At 38.5% G+C, this 12571-nt stretch overlaps 1 protein-coding gene across 1 annotated transcript in view; it reads right to left on the bottom strand.

The window, feature by feature from the left end:
• TSPAN14 (tetraspanin 14) overlaps positions 1 to 12571 on the bottom strand; it is a 33330-nt gene that overhangs the window by 5804 nt on the left and 14955 nt on the right. Inside the window, exons 3-7 of the mRNA XM_059476709.1 lie at positions 7025 to 7075; positions 3113 to 3259; positions 2138 to 2308; positions 1442 to 1567; positions 191 to 235 (exon numbers count right to left, since the gene is read on the bottom strand). Coding sequence (XP_059332692.1) covers positions 191 to 235; positions 1442 to 1567; positions 2138 to 2308; positions 3113 to 3259; positions 7025 to 7075 — 540 coding nt within the window. The remainder of the gene's footprint in view (positions 1 to 190; positions 236 to 1441; positions 1568 to 2137; positions 2309 to 3112; positions 3260 to 7024; positions 7076 to 12571) is intronic.

Below are 12571 nucleotides of genomic sequence, written 5' to 3'. Positions count from 1 at the left end.
CAATTTGTTTTCTCTCCCCTTCCACAGTAGAAGGTTACTTTAAACAAAGGACAATGTCTACCCTGCTCTACCTGTAGTATGATGCAGCACAGTTATTAGCTCCTAGAATTTTGAGCTGACACATTTATCTGCAATCCCACCGGTTTTAGTCTTGTCTATGCAGGCACAGAACATGACACACATCCCTTACCTTCTTTCTGATATCATAGCCACACTGTGTATTCACAACTTTTTGCTGCAAAGCAAAAGAGATTTCAAATAAATCAATTTACTTGTGCTCACTCCTGTTCACAGTAAGTTTTTCTATCTTTTATAGACATAAATCAATTGTCAGAGCCAAACATTTTTAAAAGCATTTTTAGCAAGAACAAGCAAAGCCCAAGCAGAACAGAAGAAAACTAATGACAAAGCAAAGGTGTGTACCACAGATGATGATATCAGATGATATCCTGCACCAGAAATCTCAGCTGCTTCTATCACTTAGCATTCAACTAGCAACGTTTTAACATGAAAACTGCACTGCCAGCACACAGGTGAGACATGTGCATTTACAAAACTGATAGTAAGTTTTATTGAAATAATAATAGAATCTCACGTTAAACAGACTTAAGCATCCTTCTGCCTCCTTAAATATAGCACCAGCAACAGAGAAATGTGCAGTTGAACAGTACTGCTCCGAACTAAGCTAGACAATAATTACTGGGGAATCTGAATATGGCCCTGACAAAGGCTCTCCTCAGCCGATTTCCAATACAATCAGAAGCTTATCTGGTATTAAATATAACTTAGCAATGGCTCTCTCAGCACAAGGATTGCTGGATGGATTTTAAGCTCTAAGTATTCCCAGTGATACCATAGAGCACTATAAGTTAGCCCCTACCTCCACATTTTGGCATCTACTGCAAGGCTTAAAAGTTTCACAAAGTTTAGTAAAACAAGTTAACCAAGAAGCACCTAAGCCTTGCCAAAACCAAGGACTGACTCAGAAGCTTTAAACTTCATACATGAGTACTCCACTAATTACTGACAAAGTAGCAAATGGAGTTACTCCTGCCTGTCTGGCAAAGGGGTGGTGAAACATTAATTCCATTTGGGGTAAACACACTCTTAGAGGTCTCAGCTCTTTACAAGACTGAAAAAGGCCGGGGATCCAAGGAAACAACACACTGGGAATAAAAAAAAAGCCAGCCACCAGTGCTTCAAATCCAAACCATACCAAAAGGGCTTGAATTCCTGGTGACAACACATTTTCAGTTAACAGGTCGCCACATTTGGACTCTAAAAAGAATGCAATAGAAACACAAAAAAAACCGTTTGTCTGCACTAAAGTAATTTTTGGTCATTTAGGACACCTCAAAGCCCTTCAACACCTTATTCAGGAAGTACTTCCTGTGATAACTTGACAATCTCAGGGCAACAACAAAGCCAGGAAACAACTTACAGCAGGATCAGGTATACAACAGGAAAAAGGAACTCCGCACTTCTCACGACTTTTGCTTTCACTCTTGCAGTCAAAGTAGATGTTGAAATCCCAGTCTTCTGGACCTTGGGCACCACAGCAATGGTTCTGCAGCAGATAAACACATTCCAGAAGCTTGTTCAGTGGATAAATTATCTCTAAAATACCTCCAAACAGTGTTTGCTTACAAATTTTCACTATCCCTAAGTCAGTGCAGAATCAATGTCAACAGCAAAATGAATAGACGTGAAATCAAAGCTCTGTGAAATCAAAGCAATACATCTGGAATATTGCTCCTGGAAACAGGTGCCAACATGTCAAGAAAAATCATAAAAATAATCACTTTTTAGATGCAATTGTCATACAATCAGTTCCATAGCAAAATTTTTAAAGAGAAAGCTTTTTCTTAGGGAGCAAGGGAAAGGGGAGGGGAGCAAGTGACAAAGGTGAAAGTCAGATGCATCCCTGAGAGAGCTTCCACAGCAGACATCAGAACAAGCCTGGATCGCATGGTACCTTCCCTCCCTGCTGCTTTCAATATAGAAGGAAGGAAACCAGCACATCTGTAACACAGTACTATTAGCTACAAATTATTATAATTCTATTTAAAAAAAAGAAAAACTTTAAAATCTATATTCTCCTAGAAGGCATCAAAGAAGTGACAGGACATGAACTTACGATTCTCTGTAGTGAATCAATGATGTTCTGGAGGTCAATGTCATCTCGGTAGGATTTAATGTTATTCTCAAAGAATTCTTTTACCCTGTCCCTCACCCAGTCCTGGAACAGGAAGGCCATAACTGCTACTGCCAGCTCCAACAGGAATATAAACACAATTGTTCCACAGAACTGTAAAAAACAAAAGTCCTAAATTAGAAAATAGTAATTCATTTTGAATGCATCCCTATACCACCAGAAACAGACACAGAATTGGGTTCCAATTTTGATCCAGTACAGACACTGAGCACAGTGAGTATACAAGGTAAAGAAACCCCAAGAGGCAGAGTTATCCTTTTCTTTTTGTCACCTGAACTTGACAGTAAAAAGACCATCAGACAGTCATTATTCAGAGAACCCAAAACAATAATAAATGAGAATTGGTAAAACACAGGGCTAAAGAAGTCTTGATTACCTCTTGGATTGTTTCTAATTTTATGATTTTTTTTTCAATTTTTTGTCCAGCTTAGCTGTTTTCAGCTCTAAAGCAAAGAAGAAGCCTCAGTATAAAAAGAACCATTTAAGAAATTTTACATCACTCTCTGAAGTCCCAAAGTTTTGCCAACATGTACAAGAAACTTTAAAGTGTTTAAGGGATTTTGTTCCACTATATTATACTCTCTCAGTGATTCCTAACTGACTAAGCATGTTCCATAACAACACAATGTCAGATTGATATACTTACAATAACATCACTGCAGAGCAGAACAAATTAAAAAAGGCAGGGAAGAACATGTTCCACAAAGAGGAGAATAGATAAACTGGAACCACCCTGCTTTCAATGCCATTACTCAGAGGTTTATCAAGGCAGGAAGTTTATCATATATTTTGCCACAAACCAAATTCTATCATTAATTATCTGTGTTTACTCCCAGTTATTCATTATTTGCAGCTTTCACACATACAACAATTCCCTCATGTAATGATGTTACTTACAAACTTCAGCAGGCAGATGTTTTCTCTCAGTGCTCCCACACAACCAGCAAATCCCAAAGTAAACATCACTATGCCCACCACCAAGACAAGCACCACTGGGTCCAGACCGTGAAGACCAGTCACCTTTGTCAGATCAGACAATACACCCTGCAAGCAAAAGCCAGAACAGAATGTGACCACTGTAAGCATCTCATTCACTCAGCATTCCTTCTGGATGATTTCCACATGATTCCCAACGAACTGGTTGCAAACCCTTGAACTTTCCAACAGTGACACCAACAAAAATGTCTTGTTGTGAAATGGCCATTGACATTACCAGTTCTCTTCACCCCAGTGGAGGAAGTATTAAAGTTATAGCTAGCAATACTTTTAGTAAGTCAGTTTCTTGGGCTACATCCTCCTACATCTACTTGCCAAACAAAATTCCACAAGATGGTGCCAAAAGCTCAATTCTATCACTGACTGTTCATTTAGTTTCAAGGTAAAAGAATCAATGTTTTATATCAACTTGAAATGCATCAATCACAAGGGCACTCCAATATCATGGCCTAAAAAATATATGAAGAAAACTTTTCCAATCCTAATGTTTAAGTGGGAGAAAGGGAAAGACATTCTAAGGACAAAGCACCTCATGGATAACATTTGAAAGAAGGAAATTTTTTTTTGTTTTCAAGGGAAGCATATTTTTCCTCTCTTTTGGTTACAGTCCTTCTAGTGCCAGAGAGTCTTAGTAGTGCTCCTCCAAACTCTTTCAGAAATATAACAGTATAGCCTAAATGCTCCCCTTTGACCCCTGATATTCTTACACCAAAAGCAGTTATCTGTTCTCTGTATTTGCAATTTGCCTAACATAGAAGCAACATTTTCTTTTTTGTTAACTATCCAGAAACCACCTATCTTGACTATAATCTTTGCTATGAAGTCTGTGTGCTTAGATTGCTAAATCTATGTGAACACAATGCTAACACAGTGAAAACCTTCCTTTTACTTTCTAGATTAGGTTTAAAAAAGATATTACACCAGCTACCATTAAAATTCTATCAAATACACAGGATTAGAAATAGCAGGATTCTCAGGGTATGTGGAAGAACAAGATGGAACCTGCAGAAGACAGAAGGGACAAACAACAAACTCTTCATGAGAATGATTTGTAGGGACACCCAGGCAGCCCTACAGTAGTCTGAGTGTTCATCATACAACCATCAACAATACACAGAACATTTTAGTAAGGAAATATTTTCACTTTTGAAACAAAGAAATAACAAAAAATCATCACATGCTCACTATTTTTTTTTCTTTATAGAGTATATTCTCAAGCTAACCATGTTTAGTGTAAGAGAAAAATACCAGAGACACTTGGAATAGGCTGCTGAATTCTTTCAATAAAATGCAAATTAACATCTTTCTACCAGGTATACATTCTAGAATAAAGTGCAAAGGATATACATCCCAAGATAAGACCTTGGAAAAATCTCTATCACTTCTTATTCAACTGCTTACTTAACAAAATAAAATCTACAGCATTAGAAGAAAATGTGTCCTTGGAAGAACTCCATCAGCTGAGGACATTGATTAACAGTACTGCAGTGTTCCACAAGACTCCATCTTCTTTCATAGCATGTTCCTTAACAGATTCTGTCAGAGCTGTTAATTTGGCAACAGAAAGACAGAGTTGTTTATATCAAAACTGGCTGATGGGATGAAAAGGAAAAAAAATAATTAAACTGAAGGACTCAGAATTGCCTTGCAACAGCTGGTGACTAACAGCTGAAACAGGCTATTACAAAATGGTCCTAGTTTGTTGATAATGTTTTACCAGTCACACACTTTCATTTTTAAAAACTGTTACACCTAACAGCTTCCAAACTTGGTCTTGGAAATTCCAACAAAAACTGTTTTCCTGATAAGAGGGCTCAGTGTTATTCATCTTGTTTCTACCAACACTTTACAATAATTCACTCTTTGTGACTTTTGCAGTATCTGTTGTTTGACAGATACTGACTCTTAAAATTTTATGGAAGTTAACTTTTATGTGCCTGTTCAGAATAACCAAAGTCAGTTACAAAATCATAAGGACAGGCAAATTAGATACACCAGTTAGAGAGACTGGATCTTAATCAAACAACAGGAGTCACAATGGTAACACTCTCCCATGTAGTATTTTCAACACTTCCCACAAATCAGCAGTCTCATTTCAGTATATTACCAGCCACAAGAGAAGCACAGGATTTATACCCAGAGAAAAGACTGCTGAGGAATTAATCTGTACTCCTAATGCACAAAGAAGAGAGACAAAGTCAGAGAAATGAAATGGACCTAATGTACTTCATGTTGTGGTAAGAGACAGGATGTTCAGAACTCTTCCACCACCTGTAGTTTATCTTTGGGTTTACCACTGCAGCTCAGTTTCTGCAAAGTTTTTCTCTTACTTCCCATCTATTGTTCACCAAGATGCTTATCTGTGAAATACAGGCACGATTGGCTGAAGAATGGCACTGCTCTGAAAGACTGAAAACAGCACAGAACTGACATAAAACAAACCAACAGATTTCATGAACCATTCAGAAGTTCAAAAGCACAGGAAAGGCTTTGAAGCATTTATTTGCAAGATAGCACAGAGAACAGAAAGAACTCAGGAAAAGTTCAAAAAAGAAAGACAGAAAGAGTCTGCCTTTGCCTTTTAGTCCCTTCAGTGTACCATAAAGTCAATTTGGCAAATGGAGACATTAGTCTCCAGCCACACTGATCCCATGTGCTTGTATAAAAAAAAAACAGAAGCATGAACATTACAGAACATAAATTCAAGGCAAGTTTAACATCCTCCTTAAAGGGTTGGAAACAAAATTCTTTTGTAACAACAAAATAGGAGGCAAATGCATTTGTGTGTCAAGATAGGTTTTCATATAGCAATGACAGCACTAATCTAGTTATGAGAATGTGTGCAAGCACACGGGGAGCAGGGAGGAGGAGAATAAATACCTCAGAATTAAAAGTACCGTAAAACTCACTTCCAAAAAGCAGAGGACTCAGAACCCCTCTGCATGTAGACAGCTGCTGTTTGGAACCACTTCAATCAAGGAAAAGTGAACATATGATGGTAATTGAAGTCTCACTAGTTTGTGGCACAACTAAACAGGGAGGGCACCTGCCTTCCACTCCTGCCTGAGATGCAGATCAGTGAATCTGGTAATGGTCACTTTCTCTTAGTGCTTGGATTCATTAAACTCATATTTTTACAGCCATTCAGTGGGGGAACCATTCATTGCCATACCTGTATCATTCTGTTCTCTCGCAACAGGAGAACTAATGTGTGTAACATGCGCTACACATGTGTTTAACTTCCTTCAGCTGAGGAAGTCTCTTAGCTACAAGAAACCTTTGCTAAAAATAAGAGTTATTCAGCTACATCATGTTCCCCAGTGTTGTTCCTCTACATGGGAACAATCACTTAAGCACTCCTTGGGGAATAAAGTGGAGAAAAGATGGCCAACAGATAGGGAGCATCTTTCTCAAGTATTTCAAAGATACACATTTAGATTTAGTGGTGCTTTTTAACATATAAGGACAGCTCATAGCCCTCACAAATATTTGTTTGTAATGAAAGGAAGTGAGTGGAGAAATACAGATTTTAGAAAACATGCTTTTGAAAGAGAACCTGTTCATAAAGGCTAAATTCTCCCCAGCATCCTGCTCTTACAAGTTCATAAGAAAGCTCTGAATGACAAGGGTCACAGCTTAAATCCTGATCAAGGACAAGAAGTAAATTCCAACTAAACTCAGTTTAGATTATTATATATATATGCTCCTGAGTTCAGATGCTACATTTAACTTCTGCTGCTTCCTGAGGAAGTAGTTTTACTGGAGCAGGAGGAGGCAGCCACTGAAATAAGACCAGTCATCTCTTATCCTTACCTTTTCACTCCATGCCCACAGACCAGCTGCAAGGAAGGCCACTCCAGCTAGCTAAAGTTAAAAACAAAAATTAGATGTAATAATTAACGACATTATCAAAAAACTTAGCTAGTAGCACTACTGCTCAAATAAAACAAATACTGCCTCTAATTTGAGACAACAGTAATGGGATCTTACTCCCTATGAGACCATCTCTTATAAAAATATTTGAAGGGCATTTATTCCACAACATTTATACATTTTATAAATTACTTTTTTAAAAGTATTTTATTATGATTCTTCATGATTACTGGAGAAGCACATTACTCAAGAAGAAGAGACACTTAACAGACAGCCCCACAGAGCAGCATGCAAATGGGAGTAACCCTTATCCCAAGGACGTGCTATAAAGTGTCTGCCTGCTCACTAATGAAGATGTCAGAATATTTAATGCATTTTGAGGTTGTTCCCTATTTAGTCACTTAATAGTCACCAATATTATGGCTATGACAGTAGCCATGCCTGCTCCTTGTGACTTCAGTGCCAAGGCTCTCTATATTAGCCTCTCCTCTGATTGGATACAGGTTGTCTTCTGAACCCTTACTTTGTTTAAGCCCATGTGAATCAAGCTGGATTCATGGTCCATTTTATTACCTTCCATAAGCACCAAATCTAACAATAAACCCACCACTAATTCATATGCTTGTATAATAAATACTGCTGAATTATAGTCCCTCAAAAGAAGCAAGAGTTACTTGTTCTAATATTTTATTCCCTTTCTTCAATGCTCAGGCAACTTGTTTTTAATATCCAATTTCAACAATCAAACTAAAATGACCTCTTATAATTTTCTTGTCTATGCAGGAATTATTATATGCCATAATCTGGATTAAGCAACCAAAACCACCACTGACACATGGAGCTAGAACTAAACAAAGCAGTACTAAATTAATTGCCAGAAGCAATAGCACAATGAGTACTTACCTTGGACTCTGAATCAGCTAAGAACATCTAAAGTGATCATTTGGATCAAAACATAACTTGAAAAATACTATCAAAAACCACATCAATATAAACAGAATATTGACCCAGATCAACCCTAGATCTTAACCCAGTGATGTTCAGATCAAAAAAAAGCAGGGGAAATAGTCAGTAATCAAACTCGTATGTCATTAAGTTGCACCGTGCATGTAATTGATGCATCCTTCATCCTTTTCACTCCAAATGCTCCAGGAATGCAGGGAGACAGATGAAGACAGCTGGTATAATTTGCAGTAATCAAGGTAAATTATACAGACAGCTGGATCTTTGGAAATTTTTTCTACAGAAAACAAGGTGGAAAAAAATTACTGGGAAGAACATCTTCCACTCTCTGTATACAAATTAAGGGTACTAGAATACTAATATTGTGCTATTGAATTTATACATAGGGTGACCTCTTCAGACTGTCTGCCTTCTTATAATTACCTCCTTAATTAAATTTTAACGAATTTTTGATTAAGTGGATTTTTCACTAGCATGCATTATTTTCACCTTTGAACATGAACTTTGCTCTCATGTTTTTATAAAACATTCAGTTTCAAGAAAATATACTACTTTTGCAAATTTATTTCCATAAGCATATGTGCGAACTAGCTACAAGTAAAATAGAGTTTATCAGAAGAAAAATAAACTTAGTCTCATTAAAACAATGTGGATAAATCTAAACTTAATTCAGCTAAGACAAACAACTCAAAAATTTCACTAGAAGCAACCAAACCAGATACATTAAAAAATACTTTTGCAGAAATCTAGTAAAGTATGAGGTACTTGCAGAAGAAACAAAGCCATCAGCATTGACAGGTGCAATGACCAAAACAAGCAATCTGCAACAATGTAAAATAGTAGTGAAATGAAAAATGAAAATAAATCCTTTTGTTTCAAAGACTATGCCTAAGATACTTTAAAGTATCTCACTGAAAACCATTGTAAAAGCAGACCATGCTGATCAAACTAGCTCAGGAGCTGGTGTGATTGGGCATGCCCAGAGTTCTACAGGAAAATCCCCTCTCTAACACACCTGCACAGAAGCACCCAAGGGATGGCTGCAAGGCAGGCGGGGAACTGATCCTGCCTAAACTAAAGGCCAGGCTTTAACCTCCTCCAGCTCACTGAGATAAGTGGCTGAGTGAATGGGACAAGAGGCAGCTGAGAAGAAGCAAGGAAAACCAAAACTGTTCCCAGGGTGAGAGTAGGCTAGTCAGCTATTTCAAAAAGCACAGCATTTTGCAATCTGCCTTTCACCAGAATCTGAACAACATGTAAACAAGAACAAACTGGATTTCCCAATTCACTGCTGCGCTGCAGAGCCCTTCAAGACATTTACTCCATGAAAGATTTGATGGAAACATACACAAAGCAGCTCAATTGTGCCCAGACACTGAAACACTATTTACCAGCATTCGCTTATTTCCTGCTTTAGAACTGATAAATCAACTTTTTAAACATATTGCATCAAACTGTAGGCACTGCTCAGATGTACAATACTGATGTCAACTCAGCGACACTGTGCCCAAATCATCACTTTTAAGCATCACCCATTTACCCATTCCCAATCACACTTTGAATTCCTATGATTCCTACGACTGTGCTGCCAGAATCACACTACCAGCTAAACAAACAAGGCTAATCTGTTTCTCAGATGTAGGCAGCTCTTGCAACACAAAGTGATTGTGGGTCAGTCTGTCCCTAGGTCTGATGAGCAGCAATAGGAATTGCATGCAGTTTTTGTGTATTGTCACAGAGAATCCATTTCCCACTCCCTGGATAATCCTATTTTACACTGCAGCTCCACCCATGCTAGAGCAATCAGCAGCCTGCAGCCCTTCCTTCCTATCCTTTACTCTTCAGAGACTCTTCCTCTCAGGGCCAGGAAACCACCTGCTGGTGCATTCTCTCCTCTTCCTGGCACAGCACTGCTGTTACAGAAGTTCCTGGAAAACAACATACGTTGGAAAAGCCAAGAAAATCTTATGCTAACCTGGGTCTTCTCTTATTTTTCAAAGAGACAAACTCAGAATTCTTTTCCAGACCTGAAGAGAATTTTTGACCTTCCTCACCACGTGCAGGGCAAAATGCCAAATCTCCTATAGGATGAGTGACAAGTTCTGGTTTTGCCTCCAATAACACTTAAGAGTCACACACAGCTACTGACCTTTAGAAGATAAACCCAGGTGATGGTAGCTAAAAGCTATTTTACCCTCCCCTCTAATTTCATGTGAGAGACAGTGAGCTCATATACAACATAAAAGGCTTTTGGCAGAGCACACATGCAATCCTTCACTTCACTGAACCAGCCATGGCCCAGTGAGGTGCAAATCTACCCCAAAAAACACCCTTTCCACTGGAGGCAAAGCAGCAAGCACCAGAGCTCTCACAGAAGAGCTCACTCAATTGCAGAACGACTCAGAACAGAAAGGTGCCAAAACCAAGCTCCTCGTTTGGCATTGTTGCAGTCTTTAAATTGCACCATGACAAATGAAGTGATTTGACAAAAAACCCCAAAAAACAAAAAGCTTGCAAGCATAAAGAGGTCCAGCCTTCTTATCTTGCTCTCTGCAGGGATATCTTAATGGCTGCAGCACTGCCTTATCACCACTCATTAACAAGAGTGTATTCGGACATGCCAAGTCTTGTGAGCATGCCTAAAAAGCAGGATGGAAACAAAGTAATCACACATGAAAATCAGGCCTAGGCAGAGCCTTCCTCTGGCCTCCATTCCCTTTCTTAAAAGAATAGAGAAGTGGTACTACAAGCCAGCAGTGCACAACTGAAGCCAGTACTTTCTATTCCCAAGTCACTCACCTGAAAAAAAGAGACTTCCAAAGAATGAAGATTTACAGATTTCTATAGGGTGATTACACTGAGCTTGCCTTTGTTAGTCATATTTGCCCTCCTGGAGTTCAATATTTTGTTTAATCCCAATCTATGTGAACTGCACCTGAAGCATGACACAAATTGCGGTAACCACACCCAGTGAAAAGTCTAAAACTTCTGGGAATTACTACATCAGCACAGGCTTTAAAGTTTGTACAGTCAATGATATCTTTAGAGCTACAATGGGAAAGTCAACATTTAGTTTGAAAAGGATGACAGAAGAACAAATGCAAATATTTTCCTGCAACTATTTACTATTAACTGGTTTGTGCATCAACAAAGGAGAGCTCTAAAATCTTATATGGCCAAAAGGCCCTCTGACATCCAGCTAAATCCATCCCTCATCCACCTCTAGAGCAGCCAGGCTCACTAACAAATGCTCACAAAAAAGTTCCCAGAAGCATCTGTCCTGCAACCCAAGGAAAGTGAATCAAAACTAACATTCCCTCTTTAAATGCCACTTGTGGATTACGGTTACATTTCCCCTTCTGGTAGTCCTTTGGTTTTTTTAAGAAAATTCACTCTGTTTCACAAATGGTGAATTTGCAGTCATTCCAGACAGCAAGATTTCACAGGCTCCTGAATCTTTGTGTCAGCTAAATGATTCATGGATTGCCTATAGGGGTGTCTACCTTCAACATTTACATAGCTTGTTCTACAACTAAAGGTGCCAAAAATCTTATCCAAAGAGCTGTAGCTGCACATCATTTACTAGGTCAGCCTGATAACATCAACAGAAGCATCAGATCCTTTTGTTGAGGAAGCTACCAGGACTACAAGTACCTGTTCAGAAAGCTAATTCCTCCAGCCAACAGATCAGCTGGAACACACAGGTAGTATTATCAATTCTCCTCAAGGTTTTGGCATCTCTGTAGAAGTTTTTCTTTAAAGAACAGAAAAATCTTTAGATCTTCATCAGTCATTTCAAGAGAACATAGTTTTCAAATAGTGAAAAAATGTAGTGACTGTGGAAGAGAAAAAGATACAAAATTTATTCTTGTGAAAAAACAGAGGCAGAAAAACAGAGGAGGAAGACTGTCAAGAATTTTTCTTACAGAGAAGACAAAAAATTTCAGTTTAAAAGATTGTCAGAAACAGTCACTCATAGACCCCACTTCATGAGACACTCACTAGAAAAAAGTAGAGGTCTAGAGGAATCCTAATATGTTCATGAACAAGACTGTTGATTTTCACATATCCCACCACAAACTTCTGAAGAGCATCCACACAGTTATGAAGTGATTTCTCTGAAAACCAGAACAGTTTGACAAGCATCACTTCTCACTGCGCCACACTCCACCACGGGTACATGGGAATTGCACAACACAGAAGAAAAGGAACTGCAGAGCTGGTGGCTTGTAAACACAATTTCTGACCTGTTGAAAGCATCCTCAATTGAAAAACCGAAAATATCATGCCTAATGAACACTTGCACTATGCAATATTGTAGCAAATCAACTCCTAATGGAACAAAAGTTTCTGCAAATCTTTTCTGCCCAGGTATCCACAGGAGGATAACTCCCCTGTGGTTTAATGCTACAGTATAAGGCTGGAGCATTGAACTAGTAAACAAAAGGTGGCGAAAGTAGCAAGAAGTTCTGAGGTTATCAGCAACTTTACTGCTAGCACTGGACATGTCACTGTATCTGCACT

Source organism: Ammospiza nelsoni, chromosome 8, assembly GCF_027579445.1.
Source record: "Ammospiza nelsoni isolate bAmmNel1 chromosome 8, bAmmNel1.pri, whole genome shotgun sequence".
NCBI classification, from domain to species: domain Eukaryota; kingdom Metazoa; phylum Chordata; class Aves; order Passeriformes; family Passerellidae; genus Ammospiza; species Ammospiza nelsoni.
The sequence above is the reverse complement of the archived record's forward strand: the minus strand, read 5'-3'. Positions and strand labels throughout refer to the sequence as shown.